The sequence below is a fragment of the Myripristis murdjan genome, chromosome 6 (genome assembly GCF_902150065.1).
Source record: "Myripristis murdjan chromosome 6, fMyrMur1.1, whole genome shotgun sequence".
In the NCBI taxonomy this organism is placed as follows: domain Eukaryota; kingdom Metazoa; phylum Chordata; class Actinopteri; order Holocentriformes; family Holocentridae; genus Myripristis; species Myripristis murdjan.
This window is the reverse complement of record NC_043985.1, coordinates 2724110-2750639: the sequence shown is the minus strand read 5'-3', so window position 1 is coordinate 2750639 and position 26530 is coordinate 2724110. Positions and strand designations below refer to the sequence as shown.

The 26530-nt window shown below is 40.9% G+C and overlaps 2 protein-coding genes across 3 annotated transcripts in view; both read left to right on the top strand.

The window, feature by feature from the left end:
- The first annotated feature begins 1908 nt into the window (after window positions 1-1908).
- nutf2 (nuclear transport factor 2) lies at window positions 1909-8470 on the top strand. The gene is made up of 5 exons (XM_030054491.1): window positions 1909-2034; window positions 3440-3561; window positions 6513-6584; window positions 7028-7126; window positions 7433-8470. The coding sequence occupies exons 2-5, from the start codon at window positions 3463-3465 to the stop codon at window positions 7544-7546; spliced, it is 384 nt and encodes a 127-aa protein (XP_029910351.1). The 5' UTR covers window positions 1909-2034; window positions 3440-3462; the 3' UTR covers window positions 7547-8470.
- An 812-nt stretch (window positions 8471-9282) lies between these two features.
- The window catches only part of edc4 (enhancer of mRNA decapping 4), a 39096-nt gene continuing 21848 nt past the window's right edge, over window positions 9283-26530 (top strand). Inside the window, exons 1-17 of one of the 2 annotated variants that reach the window (XM_030053342.1) lie at window positions 9283-9474; window positions 13967-14132; window positions 15546-15657; window positions 15869-15968; window positions 19005-19191; window positions 19548-19695; window positions 20600-20704; window positions 21137-21249; window positions 21517-21600; window positions 21741-21836; window positions 22218-22317; window positions 23073-23253; window positions 23787-23853; window positions 24064-24155; window positions 24446-24627; window positions 25804-25883; window positions 26319-26445. In XM_030053342.1, the coding sequence (XP_029909202.1) occupies window positions 9387-9474; window positions 13967-14132; window positions 15546-15657; window positions 15869-15968; window positions 19005-19191; window positions 19548-19695; window positions 20600-20704; window positions 21137-21249; window positions 21517-21600; window positions 21741-21836; window positions 22218-22317; window positions 23073-23253; window positions 23787-23853; window positions 24064-24155; window positions 24446-24627; window positions 25804-25883; window positions 26319-26445 (2028 nt within the window). In that variant the 5' untranslated portion in view covers window positions 9283-9386. Of the gene's footprint in view, window positions 9475-13966; window positions 14133-15545; window positions 15658-15868; window positions 15969-19004; window positions 19192-19547; window positions 19696-20599; window positions 20705-21136; window positions 21250-21516; window positions 21601-21740; window positions 21837-22217; window positions 22318-23072; window positions 23254-23786; window positions 23854-24063; window positions 24156-24442; window positions 24628-25803; window positions 25884-26318; window positions 26446-26530 lie in introns of both variants that reach the window. The other variant, XM_030053341.1, reaches the window with a different exon arrangement.

The window sequence follows — 26530 nt, the reverse complement described above, 5'->3', positions numbered from 1 at the left end:
GGGTTATATAGAGCTGCAGAAGAGTGGAGATGATCAGGGGGATGAGAACCAGGTGTGCGTGAGGAGGCAGGTGAGGGAGATGAAGCCGATGAGCCAGCCACGCCCAGCCTACAGACAGGGGAGACAGACCAAACAAACAGAACACAAGGGGAGGGGAAAAACAAAGGACAACAGAACAGAGACAGGAGGGAGGCGGCACCTTTAAAGATTACTTTTACTTACTAGCAGCAAGACTTTTACAAAACAATGGGTTTGTAAAAGTTGTCCCACGTTTGAGCTCTTTATCAATATTGTTAAACAGCTACAGCTTTTGGGACAAATTACCTACTCCATATGGCTCCAAAAAGAACTAGGAGAACAGTTCTGTGTTTATTTAGCCAATGAGACAGATTCTTCATGATTAATATGTGTACCATGTGTGATATTTTACTTTAAATTGGGCAAGTTAGCCTTTGATTTATTGATCATTCCATGATCTCATGTTGGCTTGTTTCTTGTTATTTGTTTGTTTGTTGTTTCTCATCACTTGTTTGCTTTTTCTTGTTTTCATTTTGTGAAAAATGCTCATAAATAGTTTTTTAAAAGTACGCTGCAACAAAATTTATATAAAATCCTCCACTTCATAGTGTTCCATATTATAAATTTGTTCTTTGCAAGTATACTCTGCTCTAGGGCTAAGCATGTTTTGAACTGACCACCAGTGTATCAAATTACATATATTAGAAATCAGTAGTTGGGTTGGTCTGCAAAAATTCCTAGTTTTATTTTCTGTCCCCTGAAGCTCCCATGTGTCATCCCCATCTATGCCTTTGTGAGCCTTTTTTGTACCAGGAAGCACAAAGTATCAGTATCAACCTGTGTGGACTTACTCTACACTGCTTAGTGACACAGACAGTTTGCAGAGGCAAATGTCCCATCTGTCTCTATTTCCCATTGTGTCTAAGTATTAAGTTTGGTCTTGTTTTCATATTCGGCGCAAGAATTTGCAGGGTTGTAGGAAGGGACGGGATATGTTCGCTCTTATGCATAATTTATTGTTCTCTGTATGTTACTGTGTTTTATATATGTATTTTATGTACCTGCTGCTCCACACAAATTGCCCCTAGAGGAATTAATAAAGTTGTTTGAACTGAATTGAATCGAATTGTTGAAATAGTCAGCAACAGACACAGACTTCAGAGCTGGCAGAGACTGAGAACCTGCCTGTGTCCCACCCACATTTCTATTAATTTGTCTTCTTTATGAAGTTTCTGCTGGTGAAAGCTCCTCAGCATAATTTATTTTTAACCATGCCCTTCTCACTTTGATCACCATAATCAGCACAATACTGAAGAAACACATTGCCTGTGGATTATGGAACAAAACAGAATGAAACAATTATGTATTGTAAGAAATGACTGGCAATTCTGTTCTATCCACAGCAGATACAAACTGTTATACCTGCTTTCACACACTGAAATGACAAGAAAACAGAAACTCTTCCTTGAGGTTGTATTTATCATTTTATAATTTATATTTACAAGTAATGACTACTGTCTTATGCCTGGTGGTGATCAGCTTGTAAAGCCCTCAGTGGGGCATCAGCGGAATCCCACCTGTCAGATAAATTTGTCAAATAATGATAAAAAAATAGCCACCTGTTTAGATAGATAGATAGATAGATAGATAGATAGATAGACAGAGTGCACTCTATCTATCTATCATGATTTTTATTTATTTAAATGCTTGCCTTTTTCTAAACCACTAATAAAATAGTCATTGGTAGTTATTTAATTATTCTTTAACTTAAAGTCGTGACCTTTTTTTCAGATGACTGACCCTTATTTGAGTAGTGTTTTGTCATAGCCTAGTTGCTTGTATTTTTCAAGGCAAAATAAGCGTTAGCCTAAATTTAGTGACGTGCCAGCGCTCAAACTACAATTCCCATAAGGCACCGGGCAGATTACGGCGGTGAGCGCGTGCCGTCGTAGCGAAGTAGACACACTGCTCCGTGTAATCAGTATAGCGGGCGACCGAGCGCGGTGTTGGTTAGTGGTAAGTTATTGATAGTTATTCCTGGTAAAGCTTTGAACAGAATAGTTAATGGGAACACATCAGTAATAAGTCAGCAGTGCTTTCGCCTGACATTTGGACAAGTATTAGACAGGATAACGTTTTGGCGGACTAGCCGGGTAAGCGCTAACCGCTAGGACACGCCTATGCACGGTACCTGCTACGGGGTGCCTGAGCAGTGGGCACGGGCCCGTAGGAGCAGAGAGTACGGGCATGGGCACCGGGAAAGGCGACATCAACACTTAGAGTAGACGGGATATTTTTAGAAACCGACTGAAAAGCCCATGCAAGTCAACCAATTAGCTAGCGACCTGGAAATGTAATTAATCTGCCGTCCGGCTAGCCGGATGACATGCTGTATGAAGTGGCATTGCTTGCCTGGATTGAGTCAACGTTAGCAAGAGAGCTAACAAGCTTGTAATAGCTAGTTAGCTAACTACTGCTAACCGTAGGCTACTGTGGCTTTTCCAGCCATTACAACTATGCTTTGATGTTTTTACAGTTTCACGTGTGTACGAACCATGAATTATTTACGAACTGACTGTATTTTAGGGTTTATTGTAAAGACACCGCGGCTATTACTTTGAAAGCTCATAGATTGTTCTAGCACAGTGTAGCGTTATGTTGAAGCACATGACTTGTGCTGTCAGTGTCACCAATCGGACTAAGATGGCCCGGAGTAACTTGGTGCGCTCAGCAGAACATGCCAAGGCACTTTGCTGCTGTTATTACCAGTGAAGTAACTTACCATGTATTAGAGAAAGTTTGGCTGCGTGTATAAATTCGCCTTTTTATACTTTATTTGGAAAGAACAAAGGGTATAGTGTAGCCACACCACCTAAACTAAGTTTAGGTGGTGAAGTAAATGGTAGCCCCTGATTTCAAGCGAAATGAACGTAAGGTTAAGGTTTTTCCTGCTTACTTGCACGGAACCTCACAAAAATTTCAAATAGGCATCAGGTTGCTTGATCAAAGTTCACTGGCTATTCAATTGGCGGTCCGTTTATCCTAGCTTCCGGATACAGATGTGAGCAAAAGAAATAAATTATTTCAAAAGTGAAACAATAAACGTTGCTGTTTTTACTACATTTTTTGTTTGTTTGTTTGTTTGTTTTATCTATCTAAAGCCTAAAAAAGGGTTTTCAACAGGCTGTTGAAAATGTCAAGCCCATCTACATTTCCTGGTTTTAAAACTTTGCCCAACTGAATTTGTAATTGATTAGCCCTGTTTTAGCATATACATGGGATTATTGTGCACATCTAATGAATGATTTTGTCATGCCAATCAAAGACAACTTTGTTACTTGTGTATTATATCTACTCATATATTATGTTTTTCTGTTGCTCTCTTTATGACTTCTCCCCTGCCCTCTCTCCCTTTTCCTAGTGTGTGTTGCAGGGTGTTTCAGGATGGGGGACAAGCCTCTGTGGGAGCAGATAGGATCCAGCTTTGTGCAACACTACTACCAGCTGTTTGACACTGACAGAACACAGCTCGGTTCAATATACGTGAGTGTGACAGAGCCACACTTTCACTGTAGTCTATAGTAGGGCTGTCCCTGAATGTAAGGAATTTGGTTTTCAGTTTTGGGACTAGATAGTCGCAATATATATGTATATATATTTTTTACAGTGTGGCGAGCTAGACAGGGACCTTGGACCGAAGCTTCGAATATTTGCTTGCCCTGGTCTGTAGAAATGTTTTTTTTTTTTTTTTAAAAAGTAAATTAAATTTGTTTTTCACCCTGTCAGCTGATTATCCATATTGTTATGTGCAGTTAAGATAAAAACAAAAACAATACCAGCTTTTGTATTTTCTTGTATTTTTCCATTAAAATCCTACAACTTTTACTTCCTAGATTGTTTGCTCATGTAACATTAGGTGCACAGAGTTCCATCAAAAAATACCAAAGCAGATTTTTTTTTTTTTTTTTTAACTCCCCTATCCACACTCCTTAACTGTCAGGGCGGTGGTGTATTCTGGGGGTGCTTACCCTTAAAATCCTGTTTCCTTGCCTTCACCATGGTTGCGTCCTGATGGCTGGAATTTAGTCAAAAATTTGAGAAGACCAAGACTAATGTGCAAAGCACAGAGTCATTTTTCATGTTTATTGGAGTCCAACCTGCCCACATCTTTATGCTCCACATCAAAATACAGTTTCATCCAGAATAAGTTTGAAGCAAGACACCAGTCTAATCCATTCAAAACAAAAAAATTTCTCTGTACCGGGCAGGCTGCCTTTTAGAATGGCTTGAAACCAAGTGGCATGTAGTCCAAACATCTTAGAATTTGGCATGATCACATGAAAAATCTTAATTCTATCTTTAAAAGTTTTTTACTTTGCAAGAACATAATTGAAATTACTTATAAAGAGAAGAAACAAAAAAGAAACAAGATGCCTTTTGACATTGTTGTATGTTTACTCCAGTGGATGCAAACCTCAGACAAAATGCATTAGATCATTAGATGCATTAGTTTTTTGTTCCTTGGTTCAAAGTGAAAACAGAATTGTAGAAAAATTTGTAAATTAATTAAAAAGAAAAAACTGAAATATCACATTGACATAAGTATTCAAATCCTTTACTCAGTACTTAGCTGAAGCACTTTTTGCAGCAATTACAACCTTAAGTCTGGGTATGATGGGTATGATGCAACAAACTTTGCACACCTGGATTGGGGGATTTCTGCCATTTTTCTTTGCAAATCCTCTCAAGCTTGGTCAGGTTGAATGGGGACTGTCGGTGGACAGCCATTTCCAGGTCTCTCCAGAGATGTTGGATAGGTTTCAAGTCAGGGCTCTGGCTGGGCCACTCTGGGACATTAACAGATTTGTCCCTAAGGCACTCCTGTGTTGTGTTGGCTGTGTGCTTAGGGTCAGAGTCATGTTGGAAGGTGAATCTTCAGTCCAGTCTGAGGTCCTGAGCACTGTGGAACAGGTTTTCATCGAGGATATCTCTGTACTGTGCATTCAGCTTGCCCAGTCTCCCAGTCCCTGCTGTTGAAAAACAGCCCCACGGTCTGATGCTGCCACCACCATGCTTTACTGTTGGGATGGGACTGGGCAGGTGATGAGTGGTGCCTGGTTTCCTCCAAACTTAACGTTTGGAATTGAGGCCAAACAGTTCAATCTTGGTTTCATCAGACCAGAGAATCTTTTTTCTCAGTCTGAGAGTCCTCCAGTTGCTCTTTTGTAAACTCCAAGCGGGCTCTCATGTGTTTTGCACTGAAGAGAGGCTTCCGTCTAGCCACTCTGCCATAAAGCCCAGATCAGTGAAGGGCCACAGTGATGGTTGTCCTTCTGGAACTTTGTCCCATCTCCACACAGGATCTCTGGAGCTCAGTCACAGTGACCATCGCGTTCTTGGTATCCTTTCATACTAAGACCCTTCGCCCACGATTGCTCAGTTTGGCTGGGCAACCAGCTCCTGGAAGAGTCCTGGTTGAGCCAAACGTCTTTCATTTGAGAATTAAGGAGGCCACTGTGCTCTTGGGAACCTTCAGTGCAGCAGAAATTTGTAGCCTTCCCCAGATCTGTGCCTTGCAACAATCCTGTCTCTGAGCTCTGCAGGCAGTTCCTTTGACCTCATGGCTTGGTGTTTGCTCTGATATGCATTGTGAGCTGTGAGGCCTTCTATAGAGAGCTGTATGCCTTTCCAAATCATGTCCAGTCAGTTTAATTTACCACAGGTGGACTCTAATCAAGGTGTAGAAACATCTCAGCAACCATCAAGAGAAATGGGAGGCACCTGAGCAAAAATGTTGTTGCAAAGGGTCTGAATACTTGCCAGCTTCTTCAGTTTTTCCTTTTTAATAAACTTGCAAAAATGTCTAAAATTCTGTTTTCACTTTGTCATTATGGGGTACGGAGTGTAGATTAATGAGAGAAAAAAAAATGAATTAAAAAGATTGTAGCATCAGGCTGCAACATAACAAAAGTGAAAAAGTAAAGGGGGTCTGAATACTTTCTGTAAACACTTTATACAGTGAACATAATGTCATACCAGTACACATAAACATAAAGATTTTTTTTTTTTTTTTTTTTTTTCATTTAACACAACATGGCATTTCAGACTGGTACTTGGCAAACAACCAGTAGAAATTTGTAGCATGAAACCCTGCTGTGGAGATGTAACCTCAGACATGCAAACCAAACAAAAATATTCTTTAAAACCTCCATATAACGTCAGGATTTTGTGCCATGAACAGCCAAACAGAGCAGAGAACTCATGTTCCTCAAACAATTAAAGAAAAACAAACAAAAAAAAACAGAACCTAGTCATGTATCAGTACCTCTACTCATTCTCAAAGCACACACGTTGGGAAGGCTTGAGGGGAGTGAGGCTGAAATCGTTGCAGGAGTGTGATGTGGTATGTTAGACCTTTGATGTGTAACATCCATCCATCCTCTAACTCACTGTCTCTCTCTTTGCCCTGTCTCTCTCTCCTGTGCTCCATCCAGATTGATGAGTCATGCCTTACGTGGGAGGGACAGCAGTTCCAGGGGAAAAGAGCAATTGTTGAGAAACTATCTGTGAGTTTGTTTTTGTGGTTACCTATTGCTACTAACAAAGTTAACATTCAACATTCAGGGGATGCTTTTATCCAGACCACATTGAGCCACAATGAACCACAGAAGCATAACAGTAAACATGAAAGTGATGATCATCAAAAGTGATTAGATATCATACCTTTTGTCATTTTTCCTGCTGTAGAAAGACAACATAAGGGGAAGATTCACTAAAAAAACCTATGCACAAAATGTTAAGCATTCTCAGGCAGGGAGTCATACTGTTTCTCTGATTTTAAGAGTTAAACATAGTGGATGCTGAAACAATGTTTTCTCTTTCAAATTTATTTTCTTATGATACACTTATGCTAATATTCCTTTTAATGTCTATTGTGCATTTTCCTCTGTGTGTGTGTGTGTGTGTGTGTGTGTGTGTGTGTGTGTGTGTGTGTGTGTGTGTGTATCAGAGTCTTCCCTTCACAAAAATAGCCCACAGTATAACAGCGCAGGACCACCAGCCCACCCCAGACTGCTGCATCTTGAGCATGGTCGTAGGACAGCTAAAAGTAAGAAGCAGTTTCTTTTCAGAGCAGATATTTCAGAACACACTTGCACCAGCTCTTTGACAGCATGTAAACCTCAACTGTGTCTATCAGGTGTAGCAAAATCATCTGGTGTTTTTGCACCAATTTCTATTTCTATATAAGTGTTGTCAGGGTATTTCATCATTTTAATTTGTATTCATTTGTAAGTCAGTAGGGAACCTCCTCACTCAACACTCACACAGTGACTTTCAGCGCAATCGTGTGACTTGAAATACCTCATTTGCTGAGTGTGAGGTAACATTTTCTGTTTTATGTGTGTGTCTGCAGGCAGATGAAGACCCCATCATGGGATTCCACCAGAGTTTCATCCTGAAGAACATAAATGAAGCATGGGTGTGCACCAATGACATGTTCAGGCTGGCACTCCACAACTTTGGCTAAACACCTCTCCCTGCTCTGGTGGGCAGGGGCGGTCATAGCGGAGGGCGCAGTGTGAAAAAAAGGATGGAGGGAAGGGAGGGAGGAGTTGAGGATGAGGAGGAAAGAAGACACTCATCCCTCCCTCTCTCCCTCTTGTCCCGTTCACACCCGTTTGACAAGCAAACAGACACCGGATTCTAGACGTCAATCACAGAACCTCATGCGGGTGGGTTTTCAGACCACCCCAACCAATAGAAGTGCGATGTGTTTCTTTTGCTGAGTGCCGGCTGACCAATCAGATGCCCCTGTCTGCCCCTCCACTGATCTGCATGACGCTGGGAGCCCCCCCTCCCCATTACAGTATCTACACTCAAGCCAGACCAGGAAGACATTTACCAGCTTACTGACGCCATTAACTCATATTCTACTCTGCTCTCCTCTTCTTTACTTAATTCTAATGCGTTTCGACTTCACTCTGCTCTGCTCTACTGTTGATGACTTTACCATTCTCAACTCAGTTCTTTTAGCACTATCGTTGACTGGTGTAGATCCATGTTCAAGGTTCAGAGTCAGATTCTTCAGTTCCTACTTTCTAGTGTTTTAATTTCTTTTTAGAAGCCACTTGTGTGCAGTTTTTAGCTTGCCTTAGTGTGTTCTACAACTGAGTTATGTTTGCATTGATGGTTAAATTTTGCCATGGTTCATGTTTTCATGTCAGGTTTTGCTCTCGCAAACCAAAGAGTCATGGAGGACATGAAGTTTGACCTTGCTGTGTGATCAGCGCTTACCCTGCTCTCTCTCTCTCTCTCTCTCTCTCTCTCTCTCTCTCACTCTCTCTCTCTCTCTCTCTCGCTCTGACTTGCCCTCCCTGTCTCTCATTTCTCTCTGGCAGTTAACATGGTTACTACAGCCACGATACACAATAAAACCTGGACTTTTTTCTTACTGGTGTGGGTCTGTTCTTCTCTCCATGTATAATTCTGTGTATGTATACTCACCTCATTTCCCTGCCCTATATCTTTTCACTCTGCTGTGTTACTGAGGCTTCATATATGCATTGTACTGAACCAAGTGTGTATTTGTGTTTTGCAGGAACAAAGAGAACTTGGTTGTTTTACTGGAAATTTAGTCAGAAAACTAGCATTTTGTTGTAATCCATTTGATTAACATAACAGTTTATGTTCTGTTTTGATATATGCTTATGACAGTTATTGCTAGAGCAATATGCAAAAGTGTCAAGGAACCTGAAATGTTTGTTACACAGCTGTCGGCATCAGACAGTATTTTTGTCTGTGAAAATTGGTTTTCCCCTTATGCAAGAGGTTACCACCATGACACTGCCAAAGTCTCAAAAATAAATGGTATTTATTGACTTTTATTTAGTGTTAATGGCACATCTGCAGTACCACACTTCTGAGCCAGGGCAGGAGTGGTGTTTGACAAGCATTAAGATCCCTCTGTCAGAGGTATGCTGGTATTAACGGAGAGAAAGAAAGATGTGATTTGCTGAGTCAGTCTGTAGTTGGCCATGACTGTGACGATGCCTAATAATGGCTAACAGTAAATTGTCGGCTGTGGTAAGGAATCCGACACGGTGCTGCCAATGAAATTAAACTGATGCTTGCATTATATTTGTGTTAAAACGTGAATGAACGAGTGGAGGGCAACCGGTCGCTGCAGGTCGGAAAGTACCGGGTAGGAACTAACGACCTGACTGGCTGACGAGGCGGAACACAAAGCGCGGACGAAGCGGAAGTTTAGACGGTTGCTCAGGGTGAACGAAGTGGAGCACTGATAGCATCGCACCAAACAAATCACTCTCTCCCCCCTACAATAACCCAGTGTCCCCTTTCCCTAACCCATGGCGTCCAGTTCTAACATAGACATTGAGGGTGCGACCCAGCATCTCCGGGATATCCTCAAACTCGACCGCCCCGGGAGCAGCGCCGGTAAGTTGGACCGGGAATTAAAAGCGGCTGCGCTGGTTTAGGCCGCGGCAGCTAACGACATGCTAGCTGGCTAGCCTCAACAGCGTTGTAGTAAATGGCGTGTTGCTGCGAAATGCTAATGTGACTGGGGTAGCAGGTGCGCTAGCTTGCTAACATTAAGCGCCTGCTCATGTGAGAAGAGCAAACTGGATGTCAAAGAATGAAACTGTCTATTTGGTGGCCTATTTTAACGCTAATTGCCGTGAAATAGTGAATCTCGTGGATGAAACGTTCAAGTCATTCGTAATTTGGATAATTTAATAAGGAAGCGCGCGAGGCTACGTTTAATGTAAAGGGCTCTTCAATTGTCACTGCGTTGCAAGCTAGAGAGCTAGCTTGTGTCTGGGTCGATTTGCTGGCACAGGGAAGCCACATCTTAGTAATGGTTGAAGAAAGTATAATTAAAAAAAAAAAAAAAAAAAAAACTTGTGTGTTGAAAATAATATCTGGTTTAACGTTAGCTATGGCGCGAATTTATGTGATAACGCGTAATTATCGCAGTCATTGTTGATTCAAAATTGGTTTAATGCCATCAAGACTAGAACTGCGTATAAGGTGTGTGTCCTGTTCATTTGTGTACAGCTTGTCTCCAAAATGGGATTTGATGCAAAAGCTGCTGTAACCTCTTCACACCTCAGATCTCTTCTGGCTAGGTGTTGGCAAAATATTACGGGAGAAGCATCGTTCATAGGAGATTATTGTTGTGACACACTGTGGTCAGGAATTACATTTTTGAGGCATTTCACATCAGTTAAATCATTATTCTTTGTTTGCTATGCTTAACATTAATTTTACTTGATAACTGCAGTATTAATACTATTTATTAGGGTTGGGATGATATATTTATCTCCCAATTCATTATTATCACGATACTTGGGTGCTGATTTGATATGTATTGTGATTCTTAAGTATTGTAATTTGATATTACTATTTATTGTGATTTTTGTTTTTTGAATCATCCTCTTGTTTGTGGATGTAAAGTTTCATGAGGCTGTGATTATCCTAGAGGTCACTGTAGGTCATTTTATACAGTGATATCAAGGTTCAGAAAAAGGTCTCACTACAATAAAATGGCTCTTATGGGGGCTAACATCAGCACACGTGAATAAAATTGAGCTCATTGGATCCACAAGAGTCTCAGCTTTCCAGTCAAACCCAGTTTATGTGGGCATGTCTGCAAAATGCAGACGCATGGGTGCCCATAGAACCCATTTGCATTCAGATATCTGGTGGTCAGAGGTCAAGGGATCCCTTTGAAAATGGCCATGGCAGTTTTTCCCTCACCAAAATTTAGCCTAATTTTGGAGCAGTATGTTGTCCTTTTGCCAACAACCTAGCATGACATACTTTGCACCGATGCATTCCTTAGGTCGTCTAGTTTCAGTATCTTTACTATTACATCTTTAAATCAATTCAGTAATAAAAACAAATCATCAAAAGTATTGCAATACTTAAGTGAAATTGAAAGTGATTTAGCCAAACTTTCTCTGATGCACTCAATTTAACTTACTCATTTTTAGCCAGGTATCCATAAAACTATGGTATGATATTACACATGAAGCATTCAATAAAAAGACACACATCTTTTTACCTAATGTTAACTCATGGTGGTGTGAGCTGAACGTGGGACAGAGTAGTCTCTTTCATGCACTAGTTTTCCAGTTCTGTGCTGCAGAGTTTGGACCCAAAATTGTTGTTTTAAATTAATTCTCCAGAGAGCCTTGCTAGACACTAAAATCTTTAATGTAATTTGGACGAATATAGTCTGTGAGAACACCCTTGGTAAAAGTAAGTAAACATCAGAAGTGCTTTGTGTTGTTTGCTATTGTTTGTTTTAATGTGGCCTTCCATTAGGTGGAAAGTCCTCCTGAAAATCATTGTTAATTACGTCAGGACTTACTGTGTCACTGTGTCTGCTCATGTTTTTAAATAAAGGAAGTAAATTGTAGGCTCGTTGACATGGAAAAATTAAAGACAAACAGAAGGTAATTAACATTTTATTCACCATTAAAAGTTGTGTGCAAAATTCTGAGTTGTTTCATTGTTCGCAACACTATAAATCCACATTATGTTCCCATCTTGGGTATAATGGTGCTTTCATAATCATGTCTGAGTCAGAAATTTCACCTCTTGCTTGGAGAAATGCCATAGAAGGTGGAATTGCTGAAAATCACAAGTAAAATAATCAAATAAATATAAATGTAAATGTGTGGTGCAATGTCAAACAAATCTCAGACATTTTCACATAATGTTCTTATAATGTTTCTGCATCATTTTTTCAGTTTTTCATCAAAAATTGGTCTGTTATCAGGGTAGACATCACAATTGTGTAAACGATATCCCTCATAATATCCCAAAATCATCAATGTAACTAAAAAATGATTCTGCCAAAAGACAATAAAATATCATTTTGACCTTTGCCCAACCCTGTTGGATATGTAACATTTTGTATAATTGCCAACAGTCTATGTTAACCCATTAGCTAATGCTGCAGGCCATTGGCGATGTAATGTTAAAGTGCATGGTAGCCCTATCAGCTTTGTAATCGCACAAAACGTTACATTTTCCTGAATTTGCAATACAATTATTTAAAGTGTTAAGTGTTGCGGGGTGGGTCTTACTTTATTTGTTTAATAGATTTTGGTCTTACTTTGGGGTTTTAAGGTCACTGAATCATAAACACTCAAATAATTAAAGCTGCAAGCAGCGTTGGTCGGCCCTCGCACCGGTGCCGGTCCGCCACGATGTTTGTGCAGACAATTCATCCATTTTTCCCATTTGTAAGGGTATTTTTCGGTGCTTTCAGTTGGAAAGAGTTTTGGGCTTTTATTTTGAAAGGCCCAGGATGTCCTAGTGTGTGAGTGACATGAGTACTGCGCTAATACATGAGTACGGGCAGCTGTGTCATGATCAGACCAAAATGCAGGCAGACAGAGAAATTTCCATGCAATCCAATGGAAAAATCGATCAATCCCACCCATGTTTGAGGTAACGCCGCTCGGACATCGTTTGAGTTACAGACTTTATTCAAGGTTTAAACGAGTCACAAGACTCGGGTCTATAAATCTTGTATTTACATGATTTTGCTATCTTTTACCGTTTTTGAATTATGGCAGTTTAAGTTTGACTGTTTTCTCTGCTCCCGCTGACGGTTTATAATGGGTGTGTATTGCGGAACTGTCCGTTACCTAGAGTGAGTCACATGACCGGGCAGAGTGCAGAGGAGAGGACACCAGGGTCCAAAATGTTCGAAAAGTCTTGACAGCGGCCACAAACTTGTTCCAATTTAAAAATTAATTTCATATTTTTGTAGGAATTTTCGTCCTCTTTCGTGTGGCATAAGTTTCGAAGCCGTGCGACGTTTACTTTAGACGCCAGGGGCCTCATTAGCGCCCAGTGTGCGCCTCTTCACGCCAAACTCCATGGAGAAAACGACGCCCTCGAAGTCGGCGTTGCCGACTTCGAGGGCTTATAGTTTAAAAACTAAACGAGTAATGACGAAGTCTTTAGCAACTTTTGTTCAGCACTGTATCCTCTTTCATGTATTAGCTTTACGAGCCGCCACGATTTACGGCCTCGGAGGAGATAAATTTTGTTCAACGCGCAATTTCGGGGCCCGACTTTTACTTTGAAAGGCAAATTGCGGACTTCCTGTTGGTTTTAGGTCTTCGGTCTTCACAACATTTTTCGTCGGCCTTAATGAGACCTACATTTCGGCGTTGGTTTGGTCTCTCTATCACATTCCTGTGGGCCGCAGCGGCCGATTTAGTGTGCCTAGGTGGCGCTAGAGAGCCCATTTTTGCACTTCGGGGGTCCGAGTTGCCATTTTATCGAATTTTTCACCAGACCTGGCATGCGTGCCAAATTTGGTGAGTTTTTGAGCATGTTTAGGGGGTCAAATTAAGCGTCAAAGAGACGTAATAATAGGAAGAAAAAACGGTACAAAAACAATAGGCCCTTCTCCCTAAGGGAGGGCGAGGGCCTAATTATCATGCCTCACGCTATACACCTCCGTCAAGTCCAACCATCTCTGCCCTGCTGAAGGCTGCCCGGTGAATGTGCTCATGTTCTGCTAGTGTACAAGATGCTTGTTTGCCCAACTTAGGTTCCTGGTATTGTCATGGTATGCTGTGGTAAACTCCAAAAATTCCAACTCTGTGGATTAGATGCTTTTTAAATGGACCTTGGAGATGTGTTTTAGGGTCAAAATGTTTTATGGTTCAAATGTTGTTTTAGGGTTAGCTGTCACTTACATTGTAATACAGTAAAGAAACCAGCAACAGAAACATCACCTTTTTGTATATCTATGACTCGTTCCTCATTGTTCTGAACTGGACCACTGGATTGCATGGAGTTTGTCATCGTGCCCCTCCAGCTTTAAATTTCTGGTCTAAGACTTCCAACAAGGCAATATAATGCAACATGATCCTCACTCCAAGTTTCTTTTCCTCAGATTCTCAGTCAAATGACAGCCAGAGGAAGCCGTCATTTAATGGAGAGCTGAACGGGTTATTGGGAGCAGCTGGCCTTTTGGGAGCGGCCAGTGACCGGTCATCTATGACTGAATCCACTGGAGCCAGTGCAGCAGACATCACCAATACTCAGGAGAGTCAAATAATGTGAGTGGGTGCCAAACATAAATTGTAGAGTCTGTACCAATTTCCCTACCTTGGAAACCATCCTCATCCAGCCGAGGAACACATTGAGAGATAAATGGCTTTGAGCAAAGTTACTCCATCATATCCGATCATTTTAAATGACTGTGTTCATTCTGATCATAGCATAGTAGGGTGAGCCAATCATGGCATACTGCAGTCAGCTATGTAGGCTATCCTTTCAGGTTTAAGTCATGATAGTCTAATAATTAAATTCAGGGGAAGAAGATGTCTTTAATGCTGCCACAAACCAAGATTTTCATTACAGCAGCCCTTTTTTGGACATGGCTTTTCATTGTGTAAATTTGTAACAAATTTCACATAGTCAATGGACATACAGGTACAATCAGCATCTGAAAGAGCTCAAACTCAACAGTTTGTTGGTCCAGAATACAGTGTGAGGTTTGTGTATTAAATGTAGTTTAATGTTAGGAACACAAACATGTTAAGGAGTATTTGTGAGCTATGGACACTGTCAAATGGCTTACAGTTTTTCTACAGTTCTAGTAGTTGTACATTTCTGGCTACTGCAGAACTCCATAAAGAAGGTCTGAACAACCTTGCAAAACTTTGAAGGGCCTTTTCTCAGAACTGCTGCATAACCCTGAGGTGTATGTATGTTTTTCTGATTCATATTCAAGATGCATCATTTTAACAATCTGTCTCTGCATTTCCATAAAATGTTAGAAATTAACAAGCTGTCTTGGCTCCACTAGGTGGGTCTTAGTCTGACTGTGTCACACGTGTAAGCACTTATATAGCTTATATAGATAGCTCCACTCTCCTTTTAGCTTCTTTTGGCTCGGTAGGAGTTGATGACCAAGTGATTAAAACACAAAAAGATTAGCCTTCAGGGTGTATACTGGAACTGGAATAGAGGCACTATTGCTCTGTCCTCATTGTTAATTTATTTATGTTAGTGGCGTTTGGCAGGGTAAGACAGTGTGTTTTTAAAATAAAATGTATTCATGACAGATGTTTTTGCCTGACAGTCTGTGTACTGGTAACATAAAAAGAAGGTATAATGCTGCAGGAGACTCAGTTAGGAAAGGAAAGGGAATTTAAGGGAGAGTGATATAGTTTTTTGAGGGATGAATGTATGCCTCTGTGTCTCTTAGTAACTCATGGTCATAAGTCCAAAGAGTCATAGGCTAATTAGTGCAGGTTTTTTTTTTCTTTTTCAAACTTTGATACCTAGAATCGATAGAATGGCAGCTGAATACATGAAAACCATCTTTTCTGTATTGTTTGTAACGGTCATGTTGACCAGCCACTTGTTAGGTAGACCAGATTTGTGGTCCAAAACAACACTTTTATGTCAAGATACGTTTGACCAATAATCCATTTTGTGTTCAAATGTGTGTGCTTCCACTTCAGATGCCTTTCTGGTGATGATGGATCCACCTGTATTCCCATTGTCTCCAACAATGTAGAGATTGTTGCCAGTCGAGACTCCAGCATTGACAGCAAGGCTCGGGGCAGCAACAAAGTAAGACATGAAGTTTTCAGCCAGCAAAGTAAAACAGTCAAGCCTGCCTGTCAGAAGTTTCATCGTCACAAGTGTAAAAGTGAAGTGTCTCACTTTGTGTGACCGGCCTGACTTTGACTTTTGAAAAACGCAGCATCCTCATTAAATGCATCTTTGAAAACGTTGATCTCGGTGTCGGAAGATTTTTAATGGTGTTTTTCTGTTCCTGTAGGTGAAGATCCAGCCTGTTGCCAAGTATGACTGGGAGCACAAGTATTACTATGGCAAGCTGATAGCCGTGTCAAACTCCTTCTTGGCCTATGCCATCAGAGGTGAGAGGGCTTGAGTGCTGCTTCTGTCTGCCTCAATGAGTGTACAAAGAGTATAAACAAATTATGATATCACAGTTCAGTTTAACTTTAGAGCATTGGGTGCACATTTGTTTTTTGATTTGTAATGTTCCAGCTTTAACACTGTTATCCTATCAGTGCAAAGAACAGCTGCATTTAAAATAAGATATTTTTTCAACACTGAAAATTCACATCAAATACTATATGTATAATTGTAGCAGCACTATTAAGAGATTTCAGACATAGTCACAAACAAAAAATGCAATAAAACATTTAAACAGCAAGTATAAAAAAAGAGTTGCCTTACAAATGCATGATGTAATGCATTATTGGGCAGCATTGTCCACTTTGTTTGGGACTGCAGTTGTGTGAGTAGAACTGACCGTGTGTGGGAGTGAGGCAGAACAGCCTGATTCCCACTGCAGATGCACAGGCAAGTTGTGTGCTGTTTAGAATACATTGTCTTCACCTTGAACACTGGGATATTTCTGTGGAAATACAGAATACTACACCGAGTACACCAGTGAGAATGTTCTTTAAGCTATGTGTCACACCTACAGTATTGTGAGCTCCCTAGAAAAACCCGGCCATAACAGAAAGTATCTGATTTGGACTTTTGAATCAGTTAAGTTGCACAACTGGCGAAGGCTTTTCTCTATTACACTTGACTTAAAAGCCATGCTAGGAAGCTACTCCACCCAAACCATAACAACCGTGACTCTCGTTACAAAGTTATGTTTAGGGGAGTCATGTTGCTTTTTGGAACCCCTCACCTGGTTCACAGAACGAAGCTTGTAGCTGCTGCCTCTCATCTCAGTTATAACCCGGCCGTTATAAATCTTGCCTAATCCGTTTATTTTTAGCCACCTATTTTATTATAGGTGTATTGATTCTCCTGGTGTTTGACTCGACACAAGGCTGCAGTACTGATATTCATTTTCCTTCACACACTTGAACTACACACCTTGAAATACCATTCTTGAATTATTCATAGTTTCACTTTGACTTATGAATGCATGTGTACATTGTCAGCATGCCAACAAGTGGTGTCAAATTTAGCTCTTGATTGGGTTAATGTTCCTGTGCATGCCTTATAAATGTGTATGTCTGAATGGCCACATTAGTCATCTTGATTCAGGCTAATCAAACACACAAAGCTTGTTAGACACTGGGACTGAATTTGAAGTTGAAGGGATTTACGGGTCGTTAAATCATCAAGGTTCATTCTCTCAGAAATACATCCTTAGCTTGAAAGCTGTTGCATCTAAAAGGAGGAGAGTGTTTTTACATTATTGATAAGGTGAAACTTGAAAAATTTGCATGATCTCCATGGGGAATTGGGACTGTGTATTAGGAGCTGTGTGAAACTTTTCCTGATATGCCATCTAATCAAAACTTTGGCAACAATTACAATCTTTTATTTATTTGTTTACAAGAAATCCCCAAAGTTTTTCTAGGGTTGCTCTACCTAACTCCCCTTCGTACCACCCAACCAGTTCATGTTGGGTGTTAGACTGAAGGAGGGGTATCCACTTAAACACAATCTGGTTGTTGCTAAAAATACAAGTAGTAGTAGTGTGCTTGTTTTGAGTCGAGAAGGGAGCTGGCAGCTGTAGCCCAAACTCTAATGCCCTGTTGCCTTGGGTTTCTGGAGTGAAATGCCGCAGCCGTTATCTTTTACTGTGGGTCAGCTAGGGTTATATGCTTGTCATTTTCATCTGTGTATCTATCTATTTGTCTGTTTGTCTATCTATCTATTTAGCCTTTAAATCATTTGTTGAAATCAAAATATGAGAGTTTCTATGTCGAATATCTTCACCTTAAACGACCTTCCAGTGTTTTTGCATGTTTTAGCCCATTTTATCAGACGGCACGCACAATTTATGAGCTCTCCAGTTGGGATATGAGTTCTGCAGTTTTCCCATGCTGTTGGATTGGGCCAGTAACGCAGGGTTTGCCTCTTCTTGTGTCTTCTTAAAGTTGGAGTCCAAGCCACTTTGTCTTTTTGCCGGTAACAGAGCAGGGCTGTGTATGAAAATCAGATTTTTTTTTTCAGCTCACACGCAGAATTGACAGCTTGTGGACTGTGAGGAAATATTTGCTGAATTCATTGATTTCAGATATCAACAGCCCTTCTCCAGTTGGAGTCACTGACTCCACCTTTAATCTGATAACACAAAGAGTGTTAAGTGAATTCTTTCCACCACAGGGCTCCAGTGAGTGCCTGAACTTTTCATTGAAACCTATCTGAATATATACATGTATATTAGATAAATAAATAAATAAAATCAGAACTTTGTAATACAGTCTTAATTGTTGCCCCTTAATATGTACCATATCCTCTTCCAACGTAAGCATTTACTGAGCATTTACTTGAGAATATACATGTATATACAGATCAAGATACCTTGCACTGCTGAATTGTAATTGGGTCACCAGACAACTTACTTTCTTATTTTATTATTTCTTTCCATTACCTATGGACTACTGACATATTTAAAATGCTGGGATTGTCTGTTGTATGTATGCCTGTATATTATTACAACCATGGATATTTGGCCAGTCACTATGTTTGTGAGAAATTGGGCCCCCTCTAAAAGTGTTAAATAGCTTCGTTGGGACGACCCTTTCACACATCAGGCCATTGTGCACTGAAAAATGTCAATATATTTCTTGGTGATGATGATGTGTGAATAAATAAGTAAATAATAAAAAAAATATTTACAGCAGGGCTCTGTTTTGAATTTGGAATCTGGAAAATCCACAGTCGGCCTGTAATGTGGACCTTAAATCATTTTAAGAAGGTGTCAAGCTGTCAGGTGAAACATTCTGCCTTATCTGTAATCCGACCATATAGTGTCACTATTAGTATGTACGATTTTTCCATGACTCTATCGAACCTGATGCATTTTTGTCAGTAAACAGAATCAGAATCTGTGTCTGAATCTAGATTTAGTGCTCTGGTGCCCCGTGCTCCTGACTTGTTTTGTCCCTCAGAATAAATGTTTCTTCCCTCAGGAGCCAACAACCATGCCATGATTCGCGTGCTGAGTGTGGGATTTACTGAGCGCTCCCTGCTGAAGGGCTTCACTGGGGCCGTCACAGACCTGGCCTTTGCCCACCTCGACTCCTCCCTGCTGGGATGCGTGGACGAAGCCGGCAACCTGGTGGTCTGGCAGCTCACCTGCACCGGCAGCAAGATACTGTATCCTGACATTTTTCCAGTCCTAGAAAGGAGCCAGTGTGTGGGAGGGTAGAGAGGTCTGAGGAAGTGTGTAGATTTCTTAACAATAATGGTAATCATTATCTGCAATTGTTTTTCAGCTTTCAGAGTTTCATAATTTTTCTTTGTGTAAATATTCTAAGAAAATGATACTATAATATAGTTTCAAATTATGTTATCTTTTGGCTTGGCAAGACCTGAGAAACCGTGACAAAATTACTTTTTAATTTTACAAAAAAACGTAGCCATCTCAACCTGATTTTGTCACAGGAAACACAGAAATGACTCCTTCAGAGGCCGGTCTTACTTCCATTTGCCTTAATCAGTGTTCCCAACAGAGACCAGGTGGTGGTCCATATCCGACAGCCAGAGGACACTCCTCTGAACTTGCATCGCCGTCTCATCTGGTGCCCTTTCATCCTGGATGACCATGAGGAGAACCAGGATGACACCAGCCAGACTCTGGCCCTCCTACATGAGGACAGGGTATAACATCAAATAGACCCTGAGCTGCTGTTTGTTGGCTGGCTCACATCTATTAAGTGGTGGAAAGCAGGCCTTGAAGCTAACTTTTTTTTACCATCCACAATAGCTGATAGATCACGAAATTGACCCATCACTTTCACTATTCTGTCAGCCCACAGGATTTTTTTTTTGAATACAGTAAGTCCTGTAAATGGTGTTGAGTCACCTACGGAAGTGCCTGGTTGAGGAGAGAACATTTGCTGCTGTATTTTAACCACAGTGTAGATAGGGATTCATATCATGGTTTGGTATGAATTCACAGAGGGCTGTGAATAGCTTCATTTTCACAGCAGAGCCAGACCCACATTAATGTGCTTAAACAGATCAAAATAACCATTTCTATATCTGGAACTTTTTCCCGACTAACAAATCATTACTGTTGACAACAAGAAGGGAAAGAATCAAAGCTGTTTTTGTGAGAAAACTTGACCCTTATCATGCCTGAATCAGAAAACATATGCATGATTTCACAGACATTAAGTCAACTACCAGTCAAGACCAAAGCACTGATAGTATAGTGTTGTTCTATCTGAAAGAAGCAGTTCAGCAATCTATAGTTATAAAATCACCAAGCTAAGGTCTGGTAGGTAAATAGGAGTACCATCTGTGTTTGCCTTTATACAAGGCCTTGAGGACTCTGCGCTACCTCAAGAGCACATATCATAATTCCCCAACGTGCCCTATGAACCAATGAATGAAGACAGAGCCCTCTTATTAAGGACAAAGCAATACAATAACAGGTTCCCTCTCCACATTTGCTTTGCTATCCTCCACCCACCTTGTCCCATCCTCCTTCTATTCCAGGTTTGATATGAGGTCCCCACCTGGACTTCTCCTGCTTGACATTGTCCTCTTCTCCTCACAGGCAGAGGTTTGGGACCTGGAGGTCCTGCGAGCCAACAACAGCAGCTGGCCTGTCGATGCCACAGATTTGAAGGAGGGGGTCATCACAGTCAGAGGACACACCCAGGTAGGAGTCAGGAAAAGACACTAAGTCCAGGACACAGGTGCACTGCAAAAATGAACTATCTAATGAACTATATGAACTATACTATACTAAATGAACTATAAAAAAGATGGAAGAATTATTAGAGCGTTAACCTGTTTGTATTGTCCATTTGGTTCAGGTTAGTGAACTTGTAGTGATTTTTTTTTTTTGTGCCTTTCCACTACGGTATACCTAGTAGTTGCCGCTGCGATAAACATGCCAAATTTCTGAATGTCTTGCTCACACAAGACAATGCTGATTCTTGTGGCTTATTTAAAATATCAGATGTCTTGAATAAAAATAATTAATAATAATCACATTGCCCCATGTGGGAAATCCTGAATGATTACATAGGTTTCTAGTTGAGAGATCGAAAGACTATCTAAAAAGGTTATCTAATGTGTGTTCCTCCAGCGTGTCAGCGAAGGTGCCCTGTCTCCAGATGGTACTGTGTTGGCCACAGCCAGCCATGATGGATACATCAAATTTTGGCAGATATACATAGAGGGGACACAGGACCAGCCCAGGTAAGAAGAGAAGGAAGGACTTGAGGACATATTTAGTGGAACTCTGAACTCCTAAGTACATTTACACTTCATAATTCAAATGTAAATTGTCCTGGCTAAAAAGTAGCTGAATTATCTGACGGAAAGAAACCTTGATTAGAATGTGCCACAGACACATGGTGTTAACCTGGTGTTCTTCTCTCATTTTTTCTCTGTGTATATGTGTACTGCTCCCCTTGTTTTCTCTCTGATCTTTTCTCTCTCTGTTCCGTCTTGATTCTCCTCCAGGTGTCTTCATGAATTGCGGCCACATGGAGGACGCCCCCTCTCCTGCCTTCTGTTTTGTGACAACCATAAGAAGCAGGACCCTGAGTTAGTACATATATACTAAGGCATTCATACACACATGCAGCTCTTGTATAAAGTGTAGGTTATTTGTATTCCTCTGAGGCTGATGCTGTCTTATTTTTAGTTCACCTGCATTCTCTTTCACCCTCCCTTTGTCTCTGTAGTGTTCCTTTCTGGCGGTTCCTAATAACCGGAGCAGATCAGAACCAGGAGCTGAAGATGTGGTGTACTGTTTCCTGGACTTGCTTACAGACCATCAGGTCACTGTTGTGTTCCATAACTTCCTGTGCTCGGTGTGACATGGCCAGACCAATACAGAATTTCTGGATAAATACTAGTCTCCATGGGAAGTTCAAATTGATTCTACTTGAGTAATTTATACAAAGAGCTAAATTGAAGGCCATATCATCACAATACTTAGAAGCTGTCATTATCCTAATACAGATGATAATGATAGTGACCCAATTTTAGATAATAACACTGAACCATAAATATATAGTGTAGTATTTGTGGTGTTCTTCATAGGACATACTTTATAAACATGGTCAATACTCATTTTTCTTTTTTGGGATGAGTTTGATTTACTTTGTTTATGGCCTGAAGCCTCAAGATATTAATGCTAAAGTGTCCTCTTCCTTCAGGTTCTCTCCAGACCCGTTTAACTTGTCTGTTCTGCCAAGTTTGAAGGCCAGCCTGGACCTGTCTGCCGAGTATCTCATCCTGAGTGACGTACAGAGGAAGGTCAGAAAACAAAATGTCAATTGTCCAAGTGTTCTCCTTGAGTAAACATTTTGAGGGTCAACAAAAATTATGCACAAGAAAAATGCATAAGTATGTCAAGAATTCAGTATTACTATTGATTATAATAAAAAAAAAATGTATGTTTTTTTTTCCCATTGTCAACCATCTAATGGTGGCTATATTGTTGGCATTTAGCAGCAAAGACACCAGCTAATGGCCATACAGCATGCCGGAATGTCCAAAGAAAGTGTTGAACTCTCGTGCAATGAAATTGACCCACTCCTCAGGTGGATTAAACCTCATTGACAAATGTTTTTTTCCATTGCCATTTGTATGGTTACCTTATTGAGAAAAATTGTTGCGCTCCAAGTGAGTTTGTTTTTTGTAACATTGAGGATATGTTACAAAAGTTTTTCCATTTTCTTTTGGCATTTCTAATTTGATACATTGTAATTTTGAAAAAAAAAAAGATTAAAAGAAAGACTAACTGCTTTCTGTGCTGTTGCCAGTTGGTTTTGTCGATGTTGAGTTGGTATCAGCATGGAGTTTGAGGAATAATAATAGGCTTTTACAGTGGAATCTCCGTTTGTGTACTAGTTTCAGTATTTTCAAGGGGCAGTAAAATCTTTTATTGTATGTGGAAAAGCAGACAGCATGCACAAATGAAACAGAATTGATGTTAAAACTTTTCCAAGTCCCCCTGTCTCTTGTTACCAGTAGGTCCAACACTAACTGTGCCACGTTGCCCCTGCCAGGTTCTGTACGTGATGGAGCTGAGACAGGACCAGGACAAAGGCAAGGCCAGTTTCACAGCTGTGTCAGAGTTCCTATTGACCCACCCTGTGCTCAGCTTCGGGGTGCAGGAAGTCACCCAGAGTCGACTGAGGCACACTGAGGTCCTCCCTGCAGAGGAGGAGAGCGAGAGCATGACCACAGGTGAACACACACTCTCACACTCAGCAAACAGCTTATCTCACTCCGTCAGGCTGTTAGTGGTGTCTGTTAGCATTCATAATAGATTTAGTATAGGTCATATTTGGTATAGGGCAGAAATGGTAGCCATCTGGATATTCTGACAGCCACCAAACAAAATGTGGATGTCATCTTACAGACATTAAGCTTAGAGACCTGCTTCTACCTTTCATTTTGTCATTTTGCGAAACTTTTCTAATAAAGCTTATTTCTGGTGGATTTTTACATTCCTCGTTGAAAGTAATGGAAAGAGGAGATGACATTCATTCATTCATTCAACCTTTATTTATTCTCGAATGGACATTGAGGTTACCCTCATTTTCGATGCCGTCGAGTTTACATATGTTCCAAGATCGATCCTTACCACTCTTTAGTTTCTTAAGATTAATTTGAAGAAAATTCATTATTGCACTGAAGACTGTGTGTGTGTGTGTGTGTGTGTGTGTGTGTGTGTGTGTACGCGCGCTCGCATGCATGTGCCTGTGTGTTACTTCCAGAGGGCAGCCAAGGACCCATGGAATCCAAGTCTGGGATCCAGATCAAACTATACTGCGTCCACACCAAGTGAGTTCCCCTCTAGTCCATCACTGTCTGCTCTCCCGCTGTTAAACTAGAGCTGGATTGATTACAAAAATCAAATCAAATTTTGACTTACAAGAGCTATGATGAGTGAATAGTTCTCACCCCATGATGAGTTTCGTAATGATCCTATCACTATGTCTTCTTGTCCTACTCTTCTTATGTATCGGTATGTATATGTGTGTGTGTAATTAGGTCTCTGCAGGATGTTCAGATCTGGTTCCAGCCCAACCTTGGTTCCAACTCTGCTGTCTTCCTGCCTCATTCTGACTCTCAGGATGGCTTTGGTAAGTAACCATGTTTATACCAAGTCCGTCTCAAGAAGTCAAAAATGTAGCACCAACAAATGACACAATCCCAACTGATGGCGATTGTTTGTGTGTCTGTGTGTGTGTACATGCATATGCGTTAGGCCTGCATGATATGGAGAAAGTATGGTATAAGGTATAAGTTTGCCGTCTTCCCTTTTTGTCTTCTCACAACTGCCCAACACATTTGCACAAACCTGTCTCTTGTACATCTTGACTTTCACCGCTCAGCTGAAGTGCTCCATGTTCATGCTGTCTGCCTTCAGCAGGCTTCTCCGACCATCTGACAGACCAAAGCTCAGACAAGGAGTCGGGGAGTGGCTCCCAGAACGACCTGAGGAAGATCCCGTCTCTTCCCGCTCCCGCTGACTTCCTCTCCGCCTCGACCACAGGCAGTGGGGCGATGCCCAAGCTGATGACGCCCGATGCTTTTATGACCCCAAGCACTTCGGTACCAACTCTCATGAGCCTAATTCATCTCTGGCCTCTTTTTCTCAATAACAAGTGGAGAGCACTGGCTGTTTGACATCCCCAGTCACTATGACAGCCAAGCTTTACCCTAGTGTGCTATTTTCTGAAACTACAGTAATGCTTCAGCTTTGGCAAATAAGCGTTATGCTTATAACAGGTTTTCATTAGTAGCCTAGCAACATCATGTCCCATGAATAGCACTTCCTCTCAAGCATCTCAAGCAGAGTGCTGCCTGAGGCATTCAACGTACACAGGCCCCCACACGGGTGGCTACACTCATCTGTCAGAAACTGAACAGAATTATTGATGGATAGATTTTTGTCCCTTTTGCTCCATAGGTACAGGAAATATGCCAAGAAGGCTGTACAGTGTAAAACATATGACAACTGACTTGGAAAACCTACAGTGATCCTAATATTATACCAGCCTTCTATTTTTTTGAGCCATACTGTTTTCTGTGCTTGCTGCTGCTGTTCCCAAAACAAACACATAATGCCTGTAATTAGCTAAATGCATGGTGAGTAATCTGTTTTTCAAAAGTCAGATTAGTCACTTATCAGATGGTTGAACTTTTTGCCCATCAAAAATGAATGAAATTTGAGGGAGTCGAACCCATCATTCACCCTGTCCAGAAAACAGTCAGCTTTTTTTCAAAATGAATAAAAAAATAATCTGCCACACATGGACAGACAGAGCAGATCAGTGTGGTTCCTGCAAAACTCTTGTAGCATATTTTTGTTATGTGCATATTTACATTTATGTTTATATAATCCTAAACAGGCAGTATTAAATTAGCTTTTATGTCATGAGGCAGGAAAAGCACAGCAAAGACTGTGGAATGGAGATTGTTCAGAATTACCTTGAAATTTTGCATCACATATGTGGTACAAGCTGCTCCAGTGATCTGCCTTTCATTATGTTCAAGTTGTGAGTTTCTCTTAAAGTGGTAAGTTAACATCAAAAGTTGTTGTGGAGAATGTAAGACAGATTAGACAGAATGCAGATAAACTGAATGCAGCTTAAAGGGACCTGGAATATAGCACGTGTGAATTTTCAGGGGTGGATTAATGTTGTTTTTCAAACTCCCAGCTGAGATTTTCCACCATATCATTTGTATCAGTTTCCTAAGGCAAACATTTTCTTTACACCTGTCCAGGTGCCAGCTTCTCCTGGCAGCAGTGCCAGCAGTCTGACCATCGTGACGGCCATCAGCAGCAACTCAGACTCTACAAGCAGGTGGGCTTTCCTTTGCAATATAGTGATAACTGGCTAGTAAGTGTTATTAGTAGAGCAGAACTTGATTTATTTCAGTCTTTCTCAAGCTGTTTGATTTGACAGTATTTTTAAAATGGAATAAAATGAAAATGAACAAGGTTGTCCTTGCTATATAAAATTGTTTCAACGGGAATTTGGAATGTGACCATACATTCAGGCTGTCTGATCTCTATTCTTACATTGTTGTTAGGACAGTACTAAACAACTCGACAGTCACTCTGACCTTGGTACAGTAATTTAACTCCTATTTGGAAGGTTTTTGGACTTGCAGACTCTGTTTCTGTAAATGTAATTGTCATTTTGGCCGAACCACCTTTATGTTCTGCTGTGTTGTATGTCGTGATCACACCACTGAGTCTGCATCTGAGTAGTGTGTGTCTGTCTGACTATGTGCAGAGCTGTAGAGGATGTGAGCCAGAGTCCTAACAGAGTAGAGAGCAACAACAGCAGCAGTAGTCTCACTCTCTCCACCAGCAGCCCTAGAACGGCCTCTATTCTGCTCCCGGGACTCGAGAACCTGCAGGTAGGACTAGACATGCACACTTCGTCTGCTTGTCTCTTGCCCATACCCCCACCCCCCACCGGATGTTGTAACACACCGGTTGTTC

Bases quoted from the DNA above. Each gene is read 5' to 3' on its own strand.
- nutf2 (XM_030054491.1), top strand. From the start codon at position 3,463: ATGGGGGACAAGCCTCTGTGGGAGCAGATAGGATCCAGCTTTGTGCAA. The intron at 3,562-6,512 runs GTGAGTGTGACA...TGCTCCATCCAG, and splicing joins CACAGCTCGGTTCAATATAC to ATTGATGAGTCATGCCTTAC. The intron at 6,585-7,027 runs GTGAGTTTGTTT...TGTGTGTATCAG, and splicing joins CAATTGTTGAGAAACTATCT to AGTCTTCCCTTCACAAAAAT.